The sequence below is a fragment of the Dermacentor variabilis genome, chromosome 5 (genome assembly GCF_050947875.1).
Source record: "Dermacentor variabilis isolate Ectoservices chromosome 5, ASM5094787v1, whole genome shotgun sequence".
Classification (NCBI taxonomy): Eukaryota; Metazoa; Arthropoda; class Arachnida; order Ixodida; family Ixodidae; genus Dermacentor; species Dermacentor variabilis.
Window position 1 is genome coordinate 38,564,460 of NC_134572.1, and position 24,928 is coordinate 38,589,387.

The 24,928-nt window shown below is 43.2% G+C and overlaps 1 protein-coding gene across 4 annotated transcripts; it reads right to left on the reverse strand.

The window, feature by feature from the left end:
- Positions 1-1,449: 1,449 nt before the first annotated feature.
- LOC142582438 (dermonecrotic toxin SPH-like) lies at positions 1,450-24,604 on the reverse strand. 4 transcript variants are annotated; one of them, XM_075692160.1, is made up of 8 exons: positions 24,451-24,604; positions 20,822-20,905; positions 19,805-19,876; positions 18,128-18,374; positions 12,182-12,313; positions 9,461-9,583; positions 5,637-5,868; positions 1,450-1,996 (listed from the first exon to the last, which is right to left on the reverse strand). In XM_075692160.1, exons 3-8 carry the CDS (start codon positions 19,862-19,864, stop codon positions 1,768-1,770), a joined length of 1,023 nt encoding a protein of 340 aa, XP_075548275.1. In that variant the 5' UTR covers positions 19,865-19,876; positions 20,822-20,905; positions 24,451-24,604; the 3' UTR covers positions 1,450-1,767. The 4 variants fall into 4 exon arrangements, with proteins under 4 accessions (XP_075548275.1, XP_075548276.1, XP_075548277.1 ...); XM_075692161.1 differs by having other exon boundaries at positions 20,822-20,908; positions 24,451-24,590; XM_075692162.1 differs by lacking the exon at positions 20,822-20,905 and having other exon boundaries at positions 24,451-24,601.
- Between the last annotated feature and the right edge of the window lie 324 nt (positions 24,605-24,928).

The window sequence follows — 24,928 nt, forward strand, 5'->3', positions numbered from 1 at the left end:
CAATTCAATAAATAAAATGAATGCGATTAGCATTATTAGCACGTATATTACGCATGATTAAACATGCCTGTTTGTCTGTTTGTCTGTAACCGCTTTCCCGAACAGGATTTACTGGATAGTCCATGGTCGAATGGTTAGAGCATCGAGCTTTTGTTATGCGAAAGCGAGTTTTAAACCAATCGTCGGGCAAATTTGGGTCTCAGGTATGTGACATTGCGTGTGTGACGCTCTTCCATAAACCGCGTTTAACCCTCACCACAGCAGCCAAACATTCTAACTATTCGACTATAGACAACCCAATGAAGTAAGTTGGCGGAAAAACAGTTAGAGAAATTGACAGATAGATAGACAGGCAGCCCCCGGAAAGTGCGTGAAGTACCCTAATAATGCTAAACGCATTAATATAGATAACGGAATGCGAACTCGATAGCCCTGAGCGTGCTAGACATGGAACTCAGAAAACCTATAAAACTCCCGAACCTGAACCCCACTTCTCCTAAGCTGATTAGAACAAAATTTAGAATTGGCGAGAGATTACGTGCCAGCATAATTAAAAACATCTTGATAGACATCTGAAAAAAAAAAAGTGACACGCTTCACTATTGACTAGGAGCAGCAATTACTAAAGTAGTTTTTAGGTACCAACGAAACAAGCAGTCAGCGAGGGCGCTGTATTTAACCACGAAGCATTCTCGATGTTCGGAATAAGGCACGCTGTTCATTAATCGGATTTCTCCGCCAAAGTTTGAAGCACTACAAAGCCCTCAGAACGGACATCCATAATTAGCGCAGCCACATGCTGCCAGCCCTCGCTAACACGGCTAGTATTTCAATGAACCGGCTTAGCCATTGCCTTCGAGCGGTTGTATCTCGGACGCCTCATTTCCATGTGCTTAGCAACGTTCTAACTGCTGGCGCCTTTGCAGTTAGGCAATGTTCCCGTAAAGTCTATTACGCAATAATTCACATTACATGTCCGGCAATGCGAAGGCATCATTGAGGGAAGAACTATCTGAGCACCTCTGCAATGTTTCTTCGGTAACGAAGCTGTCTTTCCTTGCGCGAGCGATACTGGCCGAACGAAGGTTGGGCAAGTGGTCTTGAAAACTTTCAGTGAAGTAAACTGCGCTGCCATATTGAACCAGAAACTTCTGACGTTAGTTGTATTTTTTTTTGTTCTATCTAAGACAGAGGGAGGATACATTATACATGTAGCTACGCACACTGTAACCGCAGGCGTTTGCTGGACGAACTTTCAGCAGGCCTTGCATCGCAGTTTGTGTCGCGACGCCGCTGTTCATCGGTTTCAATGCAAAAGAGTGCTATGGGGATTATTATTCGTCTATTCGTACTTTCAAGTTCGTGTTGTTTCGCGGTGGCATTTTTAGAACTCACCTTTTCACACAGGTGGCTTAGCTTCGCTGAAAGTAGTATTCTCGACATACAATGGCAAATTAAGAAGCATTTCTTTATTTAAATGTTACTGTGCTTAGCCGGTTTTAGCGCCTGATAAGCGACGGAACATGTGTATTTGTTCTAAAAAATAAGAACAAGATTAACTATAAACGAGTTCCCCACAAGTCCTTATATGTTGCAGTTGAATGTAAAATTTCCTTTCTTGCGAGTATTGCCTTAGCGCCAATAAATTTTCGTAATACCCAGAAGATTGTGCATGCGAAAATGCCAGCGTGCATCGGCAGTTTGCAAGTAGCATACAATTTTACCCCGTGAGGTGCGCAAATGTATACCAGAGGGAACAGATTGTGGTCAATGAGGCCGCAAGTCGGATGACTCTGGTAACAGCTCCTTGATGTACTGTTCTTCCAGTATGTCGATGTTAGCGTCTACCTCGTTCGTCGCCTGCTTCAGAGGTATCCGAAATTTTTTCCATGGGCTGTCGCCAGCACCGGCGACTCTAAGTTGATTTGCAAATCCATGTACTACGACGTCATATGCGTTATCGGGCCTGTTGGTAATGATGCCATCAATTCCAATCCTGTGAAAGAAGGACAGAAAAGATAGGCTGCAGTTCAATTGATTGTCCAAGTAGTGCGTACGTAAGTGTTTGCATCGTGTGTGTTCATCAATGCTGGTACTTCCCATTAAGAGGAAACTTTAGCTGGAGAGCTCCTATCTGAATACGTGGGAACGAAGCAATAATTTTTCTTGGCAGAACACTGCACCGATTTATTGAAGTTTCTTGCTTTTAGAAGAAGAAACTAAAATCGAGTATCTGTAGGAAGTTAATCTTCAATTGATATCATCAATTGAAAGAGTTTTGAAAATTGCTAAGTTTTGGAAAAACTCAACTCTTAGGTTCAGTCAAGGTTACAACTCTGCAACTCCGCAATAAAAATCATATCACCATTTTGTAAACTGCACAATTTTGTAAACTGCATTTAATAAATCTAAAGCGCGTTAAATCGATCCATTATACACCGCTCTGAAAGAGGCTAGTTTTTCAGTAAGATTTTTAGAAGTACCGTCGTAAGCACTAACATTTTTACGTAAACTGTAAATTCATATATGAAGTTTGTCTGCTTGAGATGCCCTATCAAACGGAATTTACACAATTGTAATATCTGTATTTGGTGCAGAGTTACGAATTTCTAACTTAGTGCTTCTACGTTTTATGTCTTTCAAACGCACCGATTTATTGCAGTTCTTGTAAAGGCCATTTTAAATTTCAAATCAAAAGTCTACTTTTTAATGTTGCTAGAATTTTACTTTCGCTCTCTTAGATCTTGAGGAACCTAAGGGATGAAACCCTGCGAGCCTTTACAAAGCAGCTGAACGAAGAAATATGGACACCGGGCGGAACATTACCCGAGGAATGGACTACATCTCACATAGTCCTTATACCCAAACCGGGAAAACCGCGCAGGCTCGATCAATTACGGCCGATCTCGCTCACATCTTGCCTAGGCAAGCTTCTTGAACGAATTGTACTCACTCGAATAGAACAACACATGGAAGAACATGGACTACACCCCAATTGCATGTATGGATTCCGGAAAGGCATGTCAGCACAGGATGTCTTCCTCCTGCTCAAGGAAGAGGTCCTTAACCCACAACCGGGCAGCAACAACAGCATACTCCTAGCCCTCGACGTGAAAAAAGCACTCAAAGTGGTCGTAAGACCACTTTGAGTCACTCTAAATGCTTAGCCTATTTTTTAATTTTGGGGTCTTGGTTTGAGGCAAACCCGAAACTTCAATGTTGCCTGGGGTTCTGCACATGCGAACATGTAGGCCACTATTTACTTGGGTGCCCCAGGCAGCGTGGCACTGCCTTTTATGGTAGATATGATGACATGGCCGCCATATTATACGAGAGTGGCTATATGATGAAATACCGCTTATATGAATTCGACGCAATTCGTGGTGGCAGCCGTGCTTTCGTTGCCAATTGACATTAGCGACGGTGCAGTTGCGTAAAAGTTGGGAGAAGAAAAGGAACAGCCATGACTATACTCTGTCCTCATAATAACAAAAACGCCCCTTTGCTGTGGGGCTGTACTCAGAATCTGGCAACGGTGCACTACAAATTTCATAGTCAGGGGATGCCACTTTATGTATTTTTTTCTCAGAAAAAGAAACACCTTCCTTTGATACAAGTGCAGTCGATGGCTTGCGTAAGTTAGGAGTTAGGAGTCCTGTGATATATGCCAGGTGCTTTTTGGACTATACAGAATGAAAAAAAAAAAGATCATATGGGAACTAGCACAGTTGTAGTCCTTAAGTTGAATTACTCGTAAAGGCCGATACTTCTTGCGTGAGATATGAAAATGCACATTCCGCTGACTAAATTTCACTAATGAAGTTTCCCAAATAATTACTTTGCAGCACATAAGGAAATTTACGAACTCCAGCCCGCGAGCTCAAAAGGTGTATTCGCTTGGAACGAATTAGAAGGACGACACTGGTATCATGACGTTCATTCCCAAAATGTGCGACGAAATAGATGCAGCGTTCCAGTTATTTCTGCGTTTGCTTTAGCGCTGTGAAAATATTGGAAGCCCCGAATACGAATCAAATAGTCTTTGCGACTCGATTCATATTCGATTCGAGAATTCACTATCTGAAATTGCCGAATATTTCTTTCTTTCAAATATGTGAGGAACAACACACTCATTAGGGTCTCAATGGATAAGGAACGATGGAAATGTGAACTGTTCCAAGTCATTCTGCCCCAACGAAGCTGCGCGTTTGCTTCGCGGGGCCACCAGTTCCTGAGTAAACGCACGGGGCAGATAACTTGCGCTCGATTTCGAGCCATTCATTGTGAAGGCCTCATGTTAGGCAGCCGAAGGCGAAGTAATTGTCTCTGTTTAGGTAAAGCAATTCATTATTCACCCTTTGGCACCATTTTCAATTCCTTCAAAACTATATGGTGGGCTGTAGTGCCACGCTTCTCTCCTTGAACAAACTTATCATACGCGCACCTGGTGACTTGTTAGTTCTTTCTTTTGGTCTTTGCTGTCAGTGTCATCCGGCACCAGATAACTGAAAGAAGTTGATTTTTATTTATAAGCTCGCCAGATGAGCGGATCTTTAATTGTGAACCGCATTACTTGCATCTAGATATGTTTCTGAATAGGTCCTGTAAATATTGACAATAGCCCCCCCCCCCTTTCTTTTTTGACGAGAGAGCTTCGCGCGAACTTTATATTTCACTGCGTTTAAAGTAAAATATTCAATATTCGATTACGTAGTCGGGAGTCCTGTTTTCCCGAATATTCGTATTCTATTAAAACATTTCGCTGTTCGAACATCCTTAGTTTCAGTGCATAATAATAATAATAATATTTGGGGTTTTACGTGCCAAAACCACTTTCTGATTATGAGGCACGCCGTAGTGGAGGACTCCGGAAATTTTGACCACCTGGGGTTCTTTAACGTGCGCCTAAATCTAAGCACATGGGTGTTTTCGCATTTCGCCCCCATCGAAATGCGGCCGCCGTGGCCGGGATTCGATCCCGCGACCTCGTGCTCAGCAGCCCAACACCATAGCCACTGAGCAACCACGGCGGGTAGTTTCAGTGTATAAGACGGCAGTTCCTTAAAAAGGTAAGTGCAAAAATAGTGGATTTTTACCAACTCTTTCACGGCGCACATTTCGAACCGGTGCCATGCTTAGAATACCTTCCGAGCAGGTCTACAGTGTGAACTCGGAGCCTACAATTCGAAAATTGCGCTATGTGCCGTAAAGTAGCTCTGGAAGAACTTAATTAGCGAATTGTTATTTGGTAAATAATGCATTTAGGTTTATTGAGGAAGTAAACTGCGCCTTTTCAAACAATCTATTTAAAGAATTTCGATTCTGCTATTGGCCACAGGCGATTTTTTAGAATTTTGTGCAGTCTTAAAAAAATTCACCTGATATTGTGCTCTTCGGTATGCTTCCGCCAGGGGTCGGACCTCGGCCGTGTCGGTAGAATTTTGATGGGGAGGGGGGGGTGAGGGGAGGGGGGGAGTGGGCAAAACTCTCGAGTAGTTTGATTTAGATGCACGGTAAACAACCCCAGCTGGTTCATCCGGAGTCCTCCACTACATCGTTCCTCGTAATTGTATTGTGGCTCTGGCTCGTAAAATAGCAGAATTTAATTTACGCCACAGCTAAACGCAGTAACTCACTTGATAGCATCCGCTATATTGGCAGGCAGGTCGACGGTCCAGTAGTACACCTTGTCGATAGAACCGCCCGGCCTATCGCGTTGCTTGACTGCTTCTATCAGCCTCTCGGTTGATATAAAGAATCGAAAGCAGTTCATGAGACCATCGCCCTGCCACCGGTGACGTCTGATGCCCAGCTTTCTGTACATGCGCTTGATGCTCTTCAGATCACCGTTCATACCCACGTCGTAACCTGCGTGTAATTGAAATTGAAATTGATTTATTCATTATAGATTACAGGTTATAAAAAGGAATAATATACAGAAGGCGCTCCCATAGTCAAAAACTGTATCGGAACCTCCTGTTATTCATAAATATGCGTTTTCTAAAGCAACGAGGAGAACTACGTTAAAATCATATGGAAGGAAACATGGAAGACAGTAAGTACGGGAGAATGCAAAACAAGATTAGGAGTTACAATAAATCTAACGAAGGAAATTATAGAATTGCAAGGAGCAAATGCAGCAAAACTAAACTAAACGAAATTGACAGTAACGGACACAAAATTTTACCCAACATGCAATGCAAGCAACATCAAAAAAAGAATTTCAAAATATACATGACTATAAATGTAACAATAGAAACAAAAAAAACTTCGATATACACATGACCATTAATAAGAAATAAAGGTATCCGAACAGCGGAATACTTGAAGTAGTAAGGGTAAAAAAAAAAGAGAAAAAAAGAAAAAAAAGTTAATGTTAAATGTTTTTTTGTTAGAAGAAAATTCTTCAGATGTTTTTCAAATATGGATATGGGATGTGGGTTTAATATTTCGTGCTACCTGATAAGCACCCCCTAGCAAACATTATTCTAAAAAGCACAGCCCAGGGGATGTAGGGGAAGGCCCTCCTAACTACACGGAGAAAGATAAGCAATGGAAGAAGTGAAGTCATGATTCAATAACTGAGGTTTTTTAGCGCACGAGAAGGGACGAAAGACAGTGGCGAGGCGAGGACACTGTTTTAGCGCTGTGTCCTCGTCTCGCCACTGTCTTTCGTCCCTTCTCGTGCGCTAAAAAATCTCAGTTATGGAATACCAACACGCCCTAGCCTACGCTCTTTCATGATTCAAGTTGAGTCTCGTTTTGGTACGTTTTAAGGCATATCTAATCATTTCTGGTGCCTAGATATTGGCTTATTTATTTACTTTTAATACTGCCAGTCTCATTTTGAGAACATAGCAGGCGGGGATATGATTGTATGATGCATGACCTAAACAATAAAGATTTCAGCATATGTAAAGCCTGCACGTTAGTAAACAATAACTCAATGTCAATGTGTAACAAGCCTGCTCCAATGTACGTATTTATAACAATAATTGTGCCCATACACTGAACGTATAAGTGAAAAGTACCAAGTAGCATATTTTGTGCGCATTTCGTTACATTTTAGTACAGAATTGAACGTTGTTACAAAATAAAGAAATATCCATAGGAAACACACAATACCCTTATCTATAATTAAGATAAGGGGAAATTAGGATGAATATAAATAGAAAAAATGAATTTTTATAATCATTTATTGCATCTTCTAATGATGTAACGAAATCAGGTTGCGATAGTGTAATAGTTATTGATGCATGTAGAATGTTCTACTCGCAAAAAACTTATTGTCACGCGTGAAGATGTGATAGAAAATATGTTTACAAGCCGACGTAAGGAATAGTCTTCCCTGAAAGCGGTCTTCTTTAGAGTTGATATTTTTCTCACAACTACGAACGTCGTCGTTTTCGTAATGCTCGCAGTATCGTGATAACATGCACTAGCGCTCTCCACTTTGCGTCACTTTTTGTGACAGACGTCGAATTGCTGCTAAACAGCTGATCACGAAGCCGAATAATCTAGCGAAAAAAAAGAGGAGTAGAAAAGGTACAATCGTGGTCAAGAATACGCGGCCCATGGCACTGGGCGCAGGAGCGGCTGCGGGGCCACACCGCGGCGTTGCCATCTCCGTCGGACGCCTGCTTTGAGGCTGCACCGACTGACGCCAATCTTCGCCCTAACTCTCGTGCGGCAAGTCACGCGCTAGATAAACTTCAAGTGCGGCGTTCAGCTGTTTCGCAGCTGACGGTCAGTTAGAAAGAGGCTGCTGCGCTGCTGCGCTGTGGTGTGCACGGGAATGCCGGTATATTGTGACTTCGGATTGGCATCGTTCTCGGAGGGCCAGGACACCTTGAAGGCGCGACTGCCGAGCACCGTTCCGTCTGTCACAATAACTCATATTATACTGAAACAGCACGTAAAAAGCTGTTTTAGCTTGATGTCACCCAAAAACAAGTTTTGTTTAAGTATGAGAATTTATTGTTGGATGTAAAATTACATGAAACATAAAAGTTATCAGCGGGCCGCTAAAGTTGGATGACAGACGACGAGATTCGCGCTCGCTTTGGAAGAGTTTGCCATCTGTTCTTGCTTTTCTTCGCTTGGTTATGCATTGTAGGTGAGTAAACTTCACTGGAAGATGTAATATGCGCGAATGAAAACCTTTTATGAAGATCTTAATTTAAGGACGTGTTATTTGTGCAGCCATATCCCCGTTTTATACGAAGCCTCTTACAACACCAGCCAACACAAGCCTCGCAGACACATGTACCGTGATTCACATGACGGCACAGCGTCCCTTAAGAAACTCCCGTAGAAGGTGGCACTAGATTTGCCTCTAGGTGTTATGGTGAGAATCTCTTCGGGTTCGACAGTGCGCGCTTGCCTTCCTACCCGCGCCAGCCGGCATCCCTTGCGTAAACGCACGGACTCCGGCAGGAGCGCGTTCAGCCGTTCGGCTAAATGCACGTAACGTATGCCTGGCAGTGTACGATTCGGTTTCACGCTTCATGTTTACGTGCGCCTCGCGCCCGTGTGTGCCGCGCTTCCGTGCCTGGCGTTTGAACGGACGGCGCACGTGCATGCAGGCTCTCAGCGCAAAGAAGCCATGACAAGGCATAGGTGCATAGCAGCAGCAAGCAAAGAGTCGCCACTTTTTTGGTGTCAACGCCCGTCCTGACTAACGTTCCATTCTCGTTTAACGCGAAAGCGTCACTGGCTTCATTCTGCAGGAATAGTCCGAACCTGCCAGCCGTGCACGGAAGCCGTCCGCCGCCGCCGTGCCAAGAACTACGGCAGCACGGCAAACGAAGCAAAATGGAAGCGCCCTCCTGCGCATTGACAATAAACAGCTGAGCGCCGCACTTGAAATTTATCAAGTGGGTGACGCGGCTGTACGAGAGTGAGGGCGAAGTTTGTCGCCGTTCGATGCACCCTCAAAGCAGGCGTCCGATGGAGACAGCAGCGCCGCCGTGTGGCCCCACAGCTGCTCCTGCGCTCGGAGCCGTGGGCCGCGTATTTTTGACCGCCACTGTACATTGCTCTTTTTATTTTGGCTACTAAATATTAAAATGGTTTGCCCTTGAATGTCGCATTATTTGCCCAATATCTATTGCATGCCCTATGGTCCGTAGACATTTTAAGTCCCTAACACGGGACATGCTGAGAAATTGCAAAAGAAGGCTAGACAGTACTATCAGGGAGATTTAGGCGAGATTGTAGATCTCGGCTGTTTATGGTGTGTGGTTGTAAATATATGCTTATTTCTGTAAGTCTTGTGCTCTCTTGTAATCCTTCATGCACATTAGCTGATTGGCCACATTACTTTAATGTCTAAAGCGACGTATCAAAACTGTTTTCTGCACTGCAAACGACTAAAGAACTTTGAGCACTGAATGAAATCTATATTTACACTTTTATTGTTTCATTCGCAATCTTCAAAGAAATGGAGACAATGGCTTACCAACTTTGCGCAGAAGGGGAGAATATTCCTTCTGTTTCAAATACTTGATGGCTCCTCTCAGAACGTCTTTGTCTTCAACATACCCGATGGAAAGCAAAACGTTCATACGATAATCTTTAGACACTGCATAGAAAGTGTACAAAAGAGAATGGCAAATCAATATTTGAAAGGTCACTAATATGCAATATTAAGCATTGTTGAAAGCCCAAGCTACTTTGCACAAAGTACAGTTTGTGGGAATAACTGCACATCCTTTTTATACCGTTACATACAGCAGTAGATGACAGAAAAGTACCCATTTAGTACTGTCAACCCGTTTCTATAAAACGCACCTATAATTATTTAAAGGGCAGAATGCCGTAGTGCGGTTCAATTCTATGGGACGCGCGCGGTGCAATATAAAAATTATGCAAACTTCCGACGCTTACTCGTTTAGAGTACTGTGAGCCCTCCTGTGTGCACGCCGTGCTCCCTCTCTCCGTCTTTCCCTCTTTATATTCCCCTTTCCCTTATTCCCAATGTAGGGTAGGGAATCGGACGCTCGTCTGGTTGACTTTCTTTGCATTTTCTATCCTAACACACACTCTCTCTCTCTTTTCCACTTACTGTGTCCGTTACGCGTGCGTACACCGCTCCACGTCTTAAAGCTCTACTCCTCTGAGGTGAACAACAGTGCATGGTAGAACAACAAATGTCGCTGAGGCCAACGTTCCAACAAGGGTTCTTGTCAGCGTCAGGTCAGCAACTGCTTTTGGTTCCCTGACGCAGACAGTTGCTGGCGTAAGCAGTTACTGCCCTGAAAAAGATAAGTCCATTTCACGAGGTGTTGGCTTCAGCGATATTTCTTGTTTTACAACTGTGATTCCCTTCAAGCTTCCATCTTGCTGTGAACCTCTCTCTTCTTTTACTCTACGCCAGTCTCGTTTTCTAAACGACGTGCTGTCGACTGACATCGATGCTTATAAAACAATCGTATAGTGAGCACTCTCTGTACCTTGATTATCTACTCGTGTGACTTCCTCTTAGGCTCTATCAGGTTTTGGCATGTTCACATTTTCCGCCGTCCTTTGCGCAATCAATAGACAGTATTGCATCTGTTAATAGCAAAAAAAAAAAATTGTCGATCTTCGCAGATGATACCTTCTATTTCGGGTGACAACGCAGTACAAACATAATGTACAGCACTGTTACTTGTTGTTGTTGTAATTGTCATTAGTTCTATGCATAAGATGCTAAATAGCTTAGAGAGACAGAGAGGTGCAAACTTTAATAACAAAGTTGATATCTTAGCCTGGCTGAGCGTTTCGCATGTAACCCGTGTGCGTATGTGTGTGTTCTTTAAATTATTTTTCTCTCTCTAACCTATCGCATCTCTTTGCCCCTTCTCGGTACAGGGTAGCCAACCGCCGTAATCTCTGGTTAACCTCCCTGTCTTTCCTTTGCCTTTCTCTCTCTCTTTACTCCAGGTTATGGGTCATAATTATGGCGTACACAGGTAATCTTCTTGTACAATACAAGAGCGTAAGTATAGAACCAAACATTTAAAGACATGGTACAGAGTAGACATTTGTGAAAAAAAATAATTTTGCTGGCCAGCGTATTTAGCTTGTGAAAATATCTTGCAGTTTGTTTAGATGACTAATTAGTAGTTATTATTTATACAATTTTTGCACGTCCGATTGACTCTTCTACAACATTTGCAGTACGTCAACCATGTTCAGACGTATAAAGTAGCTTTTTTTATGAAGGTAATCTTTTTGTCTTCTAGGTATGCAAAGACTAAGAAATGACGTCACAGCTCGTATCCATGCCTGAAATATTGCGCTCTTAATCATGATTCTATAAAAAGAAGCCCGTATCTCAGCGACGAAGAAGCCACCAGAACCAGACTCGACAATCAGGCAGCCGTGTCAATGACGTTTTTGCGAAACGTGTAAAGTCATTACGGCTTCAGTTGCTAGAATATAGGTTGGTTCTACGTGGTCGGCGCCGAGAGTTGACTGAAACGCTTCGTTTTGTTTGGACTACTACCGAAATGCGCACGTTGTTGATCAATCGTTCAGCTCATTGTGAACCGCACCGCGTCCTTTGAGGAGACCTGCCGCAATGTGCTGCATCGCTTCGGAAACAGAGACAACCACTGGGAGGTAACCGGCAGGTTGTTGACAGGTAGATGAACACAAAATGGCGCCGTTACATGAACTGTAAGAGAGTGAGTAAGATTAGAAGATCAACAGTCTGCAAGAAAGTCGACGCAGCATTAAATTATGTCGATGTTGATTAAAGGATTGGGACGACTCTTGCAAGCTAGGTGGTTCCAGCTCCGTTAAAAAATTTCTCCGTCTGACACTTTGGGTTGACGTCTACGTTTCGTAACTATGCAATTCTCTTGTAGGTATAACCTTATCCCAGTGCATGCCTAGATATACTTCTCCCTATAACACTGCTCCTAAAAGCGAAATTTTTGCGAGAAGTTTATCTTTTAATTGATAACTGGTCGGGATCGAAAAGAAAAAATACATATATTCGAGTTGTGCAAGAACGCAGTGGAACAATGCTTTGGTGGGCGTAAGTTTTTTTTTTTTTTTAAGAGCTTCGGCTGCGTTGTATGAGATATTCGGCGTACATGTATATGGCTACTATCGCAAGAACTTCTTTATTCCGAATTTTCCTGCAACCACCTTCATTGCCAAATGCTACAGGGAGAAAGGTGAGACTCACCGCCATGCCAGAGGTGGTCGACAAGATTCTCAGCAAGGGTGAGTCCGGCCGTGAACTTGGAGGTGGCGGGAAGCTTGGAGGTCTTCAAGTCGAGGAATAAAAGTATCATTTTTCCGGCGTATGGGGAGCTTGCTGCAAGAAATAGAAATCACAACGTACTTCCAAGCTCTAGATGAGACGAACAATCATTTTTTTTTTTGTCAGCAGCAGTGACGGCGAGCGGACACGCGTCTAATCGAGAATTTTCTACTGTCGCTACAGTGCGCAGTCGTCGCATCGTGTTGAAGTTATCAGCAGCCCGAAACTCCACTACGCCGCACACTGCACGTGTGCAAATTGGATTTCGGCCGTATCAAGGCCCGCCCCACCTACCGACCCTGCTGCGGGTATCTTCTTACTGCAGATAGCCGCGTCACGACAACGGAAGTGGAAGGCGCCACCGTCGTCTACAAATATGGGCGTCGCTGCAATTACCTCATTTGGCAGCAGCAGTGGCGGCGAGCGGACCCTCGTCTAATCGAAGTTTTTCTACTGTCGTTACAGGTTGGTGTTTGCCGTCCCTGTTTTAGTTAGCCGCCTAAGGATAGTCTGCCACTGCTGCTGCCTATTGTTCTAGTTTCTTGTCGGTATTGTTCACTTGTTACTGCATCACTTAAACCAACTACCCTCCAGTAGGTCAGTCAGAATGTCTAACTCTGTTTGTGACGAATGTGATGTGGCCATTAAGGTAAAAGATGACTATCTGCTTTGCTGCGAATGCTCGGGACATTTTCCCATCAGTCATAATTGTTCGGGAGTAACCAAGAAAAGATTTCGGTCCAATGATGTTGAATTAGGAAGTCCTGGCGCTGCCCTTCGTGCCGCAGTAGTAGGGCCAGCTCCGCCGTTCGTAAGGTGCAGGACGCCTCAATCGCCACCATGCTCCTGGAAATCAACAAAAAACTTGATGAGGTGCTCCCACTCAAGCAAACTGTTGGTGAAATCGAGGCATCGCTAAAGCTGCTATCGGAGAAGTACGACGATGTCGTTGTGAACCTTGCCAAGCATGATGGCGAAATAAAGACGCTCGTTGCCAAAGTGACTAAAATTGAGGCATCGTGTGCTAGCACTGAAGTGCAGGCCTTCCGCGCCGCGGTTAACGACGTGGAATGTCATAGCCGAAAGCCTAACCTCAAAATTTATGGCATCAAGCAAGACAAAGACGAATCGCTCATGGACAAGCTAAACGTCATAGCGTCTAAACTGGAACTTGCTCCCCTAAGAGAGCAAACTGTCTCCGCCATCCATAGACTAAAATCGGTAAGCACGACACCGGGCATAATCATTCGCTTTACTCGCCAGTCAACAAAGAACAAATGGCTTACCAAAAAAAAACTCCTTCCAGGTATCGTGCCTGATGCATTCATGCTGGAAAATCTGACGACGCAGGATCGAATGCTTCTGAATACGACGAAGGAATGGGCACGTGTCAATAATTTCAACTTTGCATGGTACCGTAATGCCAAAGTCCTCGTGAGGAAAGAAGACGGTCAGAATGCTTGCCTAATAAAGTGCGTGACTGACCTTGATAAGCTGGTCTTTTAGGTGCGAGTAACAACACATTCTTTTTCTTTCATATCATAATGGCTTCTTTGTGCGAACCTTATGTTTTTCCTTCCGAATTAAAGGCGTTCATTGGACCTGGGCAAAATGGATCAGTTCGTTGTATTCATGTAAACTGTCAGTCGGCGAGAAACAAGACAGCTGAACTTTACGCCATGTTTGGCAGCCTAGATCTGGAGTTTCATTTTATTATGCTGTCAGAAACTTGGTACCACCAGAGCTCGTTTCCCTGGCTGCTCCTGAACTACGATTATTTTGTTCGATTCAGAACTGCTTCACGTGGCGGTGGTGTCTGCATGCTAGTGCGAAACGGCCTCAACGTGAAGTGTGTTGAGGAATTTTTGTGTGTCACTAATAGTTATGAAGTGCTGTCACTCCTTCACGCGCGTACGGTTTACACTGTTTTTTATCGTCCACTAAATGGAAATTCCGATTGTTTTTTTATCTTCCTTCAGAGGTTTCTCGAATACACTTCCGATTTCCAATACAATATCATTATCGGTGGTGACTTTAATATAGATCTTTGTGTTAACACTGTCGTGAGGCGCGTTTTTGACCTATTGTTGCACTCTTTTGCCTGCGTTCTCCTGCTAGTGTCGCTTCTGATACTTCAACGTGCCTTGATTTGTTCATCACGAATTGCGGTCGGGCTGATATCAAATCTGGTGTTCTTTGATGTCACATCATCGACCACATGCCATTTTTTTTAGTTGCAAACGTAAATAAAAAAAATTAAAATAGATGTCTTCCTATATTTCAAACCATCACCAGCGGTAACCTTGACCGTTTTCGTGGAGAACTGTGTAAAGTTGATTGGAGTTGTGTTTATGATTCTCAATGCGCTGACACCACGTATGAGCTGTTCATTGACACTTTTAGCATGTGTTATCAGAAGCATTTTCCGTTCCGTTCACGAAAGCCTCGCGCTTCCCAAATTCGCAAACCGTGGGTCACGAATGACCTATTTAAGAAAATTAAAGAAAAAAAAAGGTTTTCGACTGGTTTATTAATTCCAAAGATCCTGGGGATTTTTCAAACCTTTAGGTCCATTCGTAACCGGCTTACAAAACAGACACGTACGGCTCGTACCTCATATTTTGAAAAGAACTTTTTAACGCGCCAAAATGATAGCTGTAAAATCTGGCACAAGTTAAACACAATAACAAACAGATAACCGTGTCATACACCTGAGATGCAAAGTGTCATTAACGGTGAGGAAATCTGTAGTGATGCGCTTCCTCGTTGTTTTAATGATCATTTCACCAGTACATGTTACCAAACTTCCAGCCTGAGTGCCTGTCAATTTATAAATGCTCACTTCACGAAATCAATATTTTTGAACCCTACAAATGAACATGAAATAACATTGCTTTTCCCTCACCTGAGTAACAGTAGTTCCTGTGATGCTGATGGTCTGCAAATCAGGCCTGTCAGCTATGTGCTTGATATTATTTCACCTGTTCTTGCTCGTATCTGCAATATCTGCCTCTACCAAGGCCAATTCCCAAAAAGAATGCAGGTGGCAAAGGTGCTCCCCATATTCAAGAAAGGTGATAAAACACTCATTTCGAACTACAGACCCATTTCCCATACTCTCGATTTTTTCCAAAGGACTAGAGAAGGTAATATTTTGTAGGTTATCCTGTTTTCTTGACAAACATAACTTATTAACCCCACATCAACACGCTTTCCGCAGATTCATGTCGACTGAACTAGCACTCCTTAAGCAGAAAGAAATAATCCTTGGAAATTATGAGGCACGTTTATTAACTTTAGGTGTTTTTGTCGACTTATCTAAAGCCTTCGATTCTATTGATCATAAACTTTTGGTTCGTAAACTAACTTATTATGGCATCGGAGGCATTGCACTCAGCTTACTTGAATCTTACTTGAGTCACAGAAAGCAATTTGTGCATGTAAATTGATTATCATCCAGTGTCCTTCCTGTTCATGTAGGTGTCCCACAAGGAAGCATCTTGGGCTTTTTTTTGTTGAATATTTTCGTCAATGACTTTATTAACATTGATTCTGGCACAATGTACATTATGTATGCCGATGACACCACTCTTCTTTTTTCATCCGAATCCCTGGATGACCTAGTCTTACGTGCTAACAGCGTGCTATCTAAAGTACACCAGTGGTCTCTCGACAATGGTCTAACGATCAACTCCACAAAAACCAAAGCCTTGCTCTTTCATCCAAGAAATATGAATGTCGTGCTACCTGGAGATATTGTGGTTAACTCCTGTACTACTGAAGTTGTACAATCAATCAAATGTCTGGGTGTGCACTTTGATCGTGATGTGACATGGCGCTCTCAAGTAGATTTCCTCACCGGCAAACTGTCACAGGTGTTGGGTGTTGTCCATTGCATTAGATACCTGCCGCAATCCGTGAAACTGCTGATTTATAACTCACTTTTTTTGTCACCTAAATTACTGCTGCCTCGTAAGGGGGTCAACTTTAGCCAGAAAGACTCACAAGCTGTTTGTTATCCAGCAGAAATTTCTTCGTGTCATTTGTAATAAGCCTCGTGATTTTCATTCCGCTTCTCTTTTCAGCGCGCTTAGAACCCTTAAATTGCCTGCCCTAATAAATCTGCGCTTGTTGCCAACCTACAGAAGATATGAGAAAAATATTGGCGCCCTCAGCTCCCTCGCTAATCTCACAAAACAAGAAACCCCTTACACAACTCGAGCTCCTGAGACTTGGTGTGTTGCTCAACTTCGTACTAATTATGGCCAGCAAATGTTATGCCACTGGCTGCCCAGTTTACTCAATGCTCTCACCAGATGCAATATCGATGTGCTCACTTGTTCCGCAAAAAAACCTGCGTGAAGTGTTTCTGCGATCTTGACTGTGTACGGTTTTACTTTGTGATTTTTGCCCTTGATGTTATTGCTCTTCTTTCTTTTTTTCTCCTCTTTTTTTCCTTAACACGTTTCCCACCTGCCCTGCTGCTGCCATTGTAAACGGAACCTGGGTCCAGTCAAGCTGCTTTCTCTGCAGCTTTTTCTCCTTGTTTTTCCGCCACAACCATGTACCTCCTCGCTTGTGGAAACAAATAAATAAAATAAATAAAGGAATGGTATATTATCGCGTGTGCGAGGACGTTCCCGTTGTTTTCAGAGCATTGGGTTTACTTCAGAAATATTCCTTCTCGTTCGGCATATATATTTTCTGTAGTTTCCCATTCCATTTCGCAAAATTTTATCACGTTGGCGCTTAGAATTTTCTCAAGGCAACGGGTTAAATTAAACTGCGCTGGCGCGTCTTGACGGCCGGCCGCTTTCGGAGCAGTCACTCCTGGAGCGCCCAACTATACACTCGCCACACCACAAGACAACCAAGACGCTCTTGAAATTTTTGGGTTCGAGTGGCCTATTAGAGAGATTGCTGTTCTCCGGACGTTCCAAACCTCCTCTATTCATTTTTCTTGTCTTTGCTTTTTCTCCGCTATTCGTTCCGTCTTTCATGTCCCCTTAGCCGTCCCCCGGTGCAGAGTAGCAAACCAGAATCGTCTCTGGTTAAACTCCCTGCCTTTCCCAACCCGTGCATATATATATATATATATATATATATATATATATATATATATATATATATATATATATATATATATATATACATACTGCCTGATTATGTTTACTACGAGTTTGTATTCTCATTCGATTCTGCAACTTGTACTGCACCTCACTTGCACTCTAATACGACTGTCTTTTCTTCAACGTACGCCATTGAATGCCTCCGTCTGTGTTGCAGAATTCTGGGGTCGAATTCGCGAAGTTCTTCATTCCAAAGTGCTCGTTGCCATTGGCCAGCCGCCTTCGATGATGATATGTCCATAATTAGGATTGGCTAGAATTTCTATTGCAAACAATTCAAGCTTAAGAGCTCTTTGTGAATACGGGGCCTGATATTTTAAGAAAGGAAGCGGATATTTCCGCTCAGGCTGAAAGCTCACATAACTTCTTTTGCTAGTTTGACAGTAGTACCGATGCCACCGATGGCTGTGAGTAGCTTTCTACCAGATACGTCACTGCGCATGCAATTTAATATATTAATAATAATATTTGGGGTTTTACGTGCCAAAACCACTTTCTGATTATGAGGCACGCCGTAGTGGAGGACTCCGGAAATTTTGACCACCTGGGGTTCTTTAACGTGCGCCTAAATCTAAGCACACGGGTGTTTTCGCATTTCGCCCCCATCGAAATGCGGCCGCCGTGGCCGGGATTCGATCCCGCGACCTCGTGCTCAGCAGCCCAACACCATAGCCACTGAGCAACCACGGCGGGTAATTTAATATATTAGTCAATATACTTACTCTAACTTATTACTTACGCTTGCCGGTAATCTCGCGGATGTGCGATAGAAACGTCTTGATTTCTTCTCGCTTGCCGCAGACCCGAAAACATTCGCAAGGAAATGTTTCGTGGTATGTCCCCAGCACGGTGCCGTTATCGGCAAACTCAATGTCCGCCTCAACGGCATTGGCACCGTCTTTTAGGAACGCATTGACCTCCTTCACAGTGTTTGCCATGTGACCGATAATGAAGAATGGTCGTCGTCTGTCTCCAATTTTCGATGCCTGTAATAAAGACAGAAGTCGAAATGAGCTCAGTCGCAATGATAGTCGGAATCCAGAACTGGCCGTCCTTGTCAATGAGCCTAGCCGCGCTTGCTTGAAAATACTGCATAATATGCCAACAGTTAATTAAGTAATCTTTCTTTGCTTCCCAGGTGTTTGTCTTATCTCTTAACAGTCATCACTTTATAATCAGAACTTGCTCATTAGTAAAACACGAGTTCGTCAAATTGCGTGTCTAGTATTGCAATCAAGAGGTTTCAAGCTGTGGATACTCATTTACCACTGCAGCACCGCCTAATAATAATAATAATAATAATAATAATAATAATAATAATAATAATAATAATAATAATAATAATAATAATAATAATAATAATAATAATAATCCTGGATACGCCCGCTGCAGGGCAAAAGCCTCTCCCATTCTTCTCCAACTACCCCGGTGATGTGCTAATTGTGGTCATGTTGTCCCTGCAAACTTCTTAATCTCATCCGCCTACCTAACTTTCTGCCGCCCCCTGCTACGCTTCCCTTCTCTTGGAATCCAGTCCATAGCCCTTAATGACCATCGGTCATCTTCCCTCCTTATTACATGCCCATGTCCATTTACTTTTCTTGATTTGCCCTCTCTCTTTCTGATTTCAACTGAGATGTCATTAACTCACCCTTTTTTCCCTCACCCAATCTGCTCTCTTTTTACCCCCCCCCCCTTAACGTTACACCCATCATTGTTCTTCCCATAGCTCGTTGCGTCATCCTCAATTCAAGTAGAACCCTTTTCGTAAGCCTCCAGGTTTCTGCCCCTTAGGTGAGTATTGGTAAGACACAGCTGTTATACACTTTTCTTTTGAGGGATAATGGCAACCTGGTGTTCATGATATGAGAATGCCTGCCAAATGCACCCCAGCCCATTCTTATTCTTCTGATTGTTTTACAGTCTCATGATCCGGATCCATGGTCACTACCTGGCCTAAGTAGATGTATTCCCTTACCACTTCCAGTGCCTCGCTACCTATCGTAAACTGCTGTTCTCTTCCGAGACTGTTAAACATTACCTTACTTTTCTGCAGATAAATTTTTAGACCCACTCTTCTACTTTGCCTGTCTCTGTCAGTGAGCATGCTTTGCAATTGGTCCCCTGAGTTACTAAGCAAAGCAATATCATCAACGGATCGCAAGTTACTAAGGTATTCTCCATGACCTCTTATCCCCAATTCTTCCCTATCCAGGTCTCCGAATACCTCCTGTAAACACGCTATGAATAGCATTGGAGAGATCGTATCTCTCTGTCTGATGCCCTTCTTTATTGGGATTTTGTGGCTTTCTTTATGGAGGACATATGGAGGACTATGCCGCCTAATATCAACATAGACATTTCCAGTTCAGAACTTCATGTCTGAATACGCAGTTTGTTTTTGCGTTCCACTTACCCCTGCAGGAAACACACTTGTGAGAAGAAGAGAAGTTGCGAGCAAGCTTTTGAATGTCATGACGCTTTACACCTGTAAGATGTGAAAAAAGAAAAGTTTCGTTGTTCATTGTCTCATTTTTTTCGAAATTGAGCAAACTTAGCCCTTGGTGCCGAATAGCGTCGTCTTTCTTTCCATATGCTGCTCTGAGTCGCTGATCTACGAAATAACGAAATCGCGAGGTGTGCGATCTTGTGAGGAGCGGTAAAAGAAATGAGATTGTTAATCAATTAGCATGCTAGCACTACTTCGGTGTTACGTGCTGCTAGCAACTTACATAGGATACTTTTCTCGCACTGGCTTTCATATACCAGGCGCTCTGTTTTAACGTTAACAGAATAAAAAAAGGGCATCTCGTGGCAGATCACACAAGCCTGCTCACTGATCTGGACTACTAGAAGAGGCCGATATTACTTGCACAAAAAATAAAAACTGCGTAAGTGACTAATTACAGCATTTCACAGATCAAATTTCCAACTAAGTACTTTAGTGTACATATTAAAATTATGCAATGGAAACCGTTTAGTTCACAAGGTTCTTTCCCCTGGAAGGAATTTAGAAACTATAGCACCTGCTTTGAAATCAGCACTGTTTTGCACTGAAGCCTAGTAATAACCGGAGCAGCAATAAATTTAGTCGAACACATTTGAAACGTGTCACATTTTGGAAATGGCTTCACACTTCGTGCTCTTTGGAAACTTGTGTCAGCCTTAGAGGGAGGGACAGAAGAAATGGAAAATGCAAGGAGGTTAAACCGAATGGAAAATCCGGTTTGCTATCCTACATTTGGGAACAGGGGAGGTAGAAAGATAAAGGAGGCAGACAGAGACAGAGAGAGAGAGACAAGGAGCACAGGCACACAATCACAGCCGATCACTAACACGGTGCACGTCAGCGCGCAGTTTCACAGCCCAGGATCACATGCAGCGCAACGGACACCAATACAGGCTACATCCTCTTGCGCATTGAAAACATTACCAGTGCTTTCGTCAGAGCGTCGGAGTGAAATGCTTTTGGTTCTGGTTTCAGTATCGTTCCATTGAAAAAAGTTCCGTTTCGGTTCTGCTGCGTAACGAAAAAAAAAAAAGATCCTTAATGGTTCATGACGGTTTTGGTTCGCATACAAAAAAAGTTCGAAGCAAAGTAGCGATAAATACATAGTATTTAGTTTTCTCAATAAGTGGATTGTGAATTCTAGGGTCATGCTCAGTGGCTTGAATCAAGGCACTGAGCATGATAACAGAACCAGCACGTGATCGAGGTACTCGCCGAAATGCGAGACCGCCGTTCGAATAGAATGAACTTAAACGAAACTAAAACAACGTTAGAACTTCGGTAACAAAGCCTTGCACGCTTAGAAAACGAAACGATAAGCTCTCGGGCACGCAAGCCTTGGATTTTGCTACGATGACGACCTGCTAGTGCACCGAGAAGCAGGCTTAGATTAGTGGAGCACTCGAAGACCGGCTATCGCTCGCGCTATCCCTGTCTGAGATACGCACTTATGCGCACCCCAGGAATAAGCGCTAGTTCTCATCAGAATTCGTAATCCTGGCGTTCCCTGACGTCAATTATTTCGGATCGCTGACTATCCCCCTTGAACCGAAAACCGATCAAAAATATTTCCGTTTCACTCCGAAACAAAATAATAAATAACATTTTGGTTCCATTTTCATTGCATGCAAAAATATCTGTTTGTTTCGTTTTTCGTTTTTGTTTTCGTTCCGTCCTGACACACTGGCTTTTGTAGCCCTCTGCTGCGATAGCTTATAAGTTCGGCATTCCTCAAAGTTATTTCTAGGTAGACACGACTTGCAAACTCATCTGCTACAATTACTTGTAATATGTGACGTAATATAATAATTAGGGTAAATGCTAACTAGCAAAATGTTTGTAATTAGTTATGCATCTCATTTTCCATGCAAATTATCTCTGCCTATTAAAATAGTCCAGCTCAAGGACTAGACAGCAGCATGCCGGAAGCAGGTTCCCAAAATTTTGCTAACTCGAATAAATAAAACAAAACAAAAAGAAAACGTTTCGTAATATGCATATCTGGGCGCTTCATTTTTCAAGTTGTGTTACGTGGCAATAAATATAAGGAATTATTCCTTTGTGTTACATTGCTCCCACCCACGTGATCTGATTGAGTGGCATTCCATCATTTTTTTATTTTCCTGGTTATTCTAAAGTGATTGTGCTTTTGTGCCTTTTGAATTTTCCTATGATTTTTTTTTTCGAGTTCGCGTGTACGATCAAGTGTTGTGTTTATATTAACGCCCTACATGTCTTGACGCTGTAAAGGGCCTGTATCGATGCTGTAAAGGGCCCGTAGAGTCATATTGTTTATTTTTCATTTAACCTTTAGTCAATGTCTCAAACGCCACTGCGCTGCCTTTATCACCGGCACCAGCCTCGTAGCACGCAGGGGGAGAAGTAGAAGCGAAAAGGGAAAAATAAATCTGCTCACGAGAAAATGCAACGCTAAATTTTAGTTTCGCCACAAGTATTTCCACACTTTAACCAATCATAACTGCCATCCCACGAAGAGCAGCCCATCATGCCGCAGTTATTAGACGGATATAGAAATACTAAGTGCGTGTGAGCAGTCTCGACGATGGTCCAATAGAACGACCCATTCAAAAGCATTTTTTTAATATTCTATAGATACTTTATGAAGGAGAAGAAGGAGAACCGAGGGACCCGGCCTTTGTTAACTACAACCCTATAAAGCCAATAGAAAATGAAGCCAAGGAAAGCAAAGCGGAAGTTATTGGTTGTTTTAATTGAGGTGTAGAACTGAGAAATTAAAATGAAAGTGGGCAAATAACTCGCCGCCGGTGTCAGTCGAACCCACAACTTTCGGGGATCGCGCGTGCGATGCTCTACCGATTGTGCGACGGTGGCGGCTCTCACAACGTCCAGAGTGTATCAAAAGTGTAAGGGAGCTGGTTAGCACTGGTAATTGGAAAAATTCTACAGTATTGTTCCACTTGCTATAAATGCAGTAATTCAATTTCAACGAATGCCAGTTATTACAATAGTACTGTATATTTACCGCATGTGTCACGGCGCATACCTCGAAACCCATTCGATACTTACAAGTGGTTCCAAGTGGATTGATTTATATTTGCAACCACACCGGGTACAATCCATAAATTAGAATTTGCGACGTAATCAAGAAATATTGAATTTAAATAATTTTTCTGAATTAATCTCATACGCATTTTCATTTATCGCACAAGTAATCTCCGCCCCTTCGAGTAATCCAGCTCAAGGACTACAATTTTGCTATCTGCCACAGTTAAAGCAAATTCTGTCCGGTCTAAAAATAAAGCACCCTGTATAACCCGAGCATCATGAACGCAGGTCTTTCCCGAAATGTTAACGTACGACGCCGCAACTGCGGATCTGTCGCCATAATAAAAACTTAGGTCAGTTATAGTTTAGCACAATACAGTGCTTTTTCCGACAAAGATGCATTGACAACGACTAAAATAAGCGTGCACAACGGGATAGAGAGAAAGAGAGATTTTAATGGAAGCTTAAGATGTCAGTTCTGCTCTACGCACGGACTGATACTAATAATATGAATGTGAGGAAAGGAAGTCGAAAAGACTACTGGTGAAGAAGAAGACAAAAGCAAGGAAGAAAATGTGGGAATAAATAAAATATTAAGCCCAGGTGACTAACAGAAGTTGAAAGAAGAGAGTTAGATGCTCGTTAACCCTGGGGGTCAAAATTAATCCGTGAGTCCAACACTATACAGCGTGCCTCATAATCAGATGAGGCCCACTGTAAAACGCGACAATTTTTTTCACTCGGCTCAGATTGCATCCCCTCTGTCCCAGGGTCTTAAAGCATGCCACGCGAGCTCTAGGGTGATGCCCCTTGAAACAAGTGCTAAAATGTAGTGTTCCGAGTGTTCCAGAGAAACTCATTAGCTGCTAATACTACAGTCAGCGATTGTGGTTGACAAGGAACAACATTCCTGGATAAAAGAAAATTGGCGAAAATTCCTCCTCAATCGCGCAATAAGACGGCTCGCTGCAAGCCTTGCGAGCGCTACCAAGGGAGGCGGAGCGGTGTCACGTGATCCAACTTTCGGCGCAACAAGGACAACAATTCTAGCGCTTTGGCAGTATGTCACGCTAAATAAATAATAGCACTGAATAGCTGCTACTTTTTGCATCGAGTAATCTTGTGCAAGGAAGCAGCATTTATGCCAGAGGTGCCCACATGTATTTGTAGAACTCGTCTGAAACGCGATAAACAGACTGCATCGTGACTGGCGGTTTTTTTCGCCACCGAAGAGCACTGGCTAATTGCTGGGGGACCGAATGAACTCATAATGTGTCATAAAGGCTCTCGGCTTTATCTTCACTGTGCCCCCCAATGCACCAGCTCGGTGTCCTCAGCGCACAGCGGTGGCGCAAGAAGCGCCGGCAGCCATGCGCTCCGAGTATCACGTTTGAATCGCTGAGCACTTTACCTAGAATCAAGCGTCAGCGATGATCACTCTTTATACATGTACAAATGACCCAACTAGCGCCTTTAAACTTCAACGTCGAGATCGAAGTGTAAATAATTAAATACGTGTCCCTTACCTAAATCTAGATTAGGCTTGGAGTTCCTCCTTATACTTCTGTGTGTGTCCACACGCTGCAAGTTCATCGCAGCCACACGAGGCCCGAAAACTGCCGCTTGAAGATATAATAATTTTTCCTCAACGCGGCGAAATCGCTGTTTTGTAGCATTGTGCTGCATCACAAAATAGCGAGGGAAAATAAGGCGCAAGAAGGACAATGGTTCTTTTGTCAAGGAAATACAACACCTTTGCTTGGAGCTGCGCTGAAACCACCATTGTCTGATGAAAGCTACAAGTTCAAAATGCGGTGCTACAGGCTGTTAGGAATGGCCTGCCGAGGTGGCAACATGCAAGTTTTCTCAGCCAGCTGCAGCTGCGAGCGTTGCGAGCTTCCCAGAAGAGAACTGTGGAAGCCTACCCCAATTGCTGCGGTGACTCATTTCGTAGGGACCTCGAGGTGCCCCTTCAACACCCCCTCGGCGCCGTTGTGACTAAAC

What these genes read in the sequence shown, in the direction of transcription:
- LOC142582438 (XM_075692160.1), bottom strand. Translation starts at nt 19,864, where the DNA reads ATGACATTCAAAAGCTTGCTCGCAACTTCTCTTCTTCTCACAAGTGTG. An exon ending in CCGCGAGATTACCGGCAAGC is followed by an intron (nt 12,314 to 18,127) that starts GTAAGTAATAAG and finishes TATTTCTTGCAG; the next exon opens with CAAGCTCCCCATACGCCGGA. An exon ending in CGACCACCTCTGGCATGGCG is followed by an intron (nt 9,584 to 12,181) that starts GTGAGTCTCACC and finishes CTTTCTATGCAG; the next exon opens with TGTCTAAAGATTATCGTATG.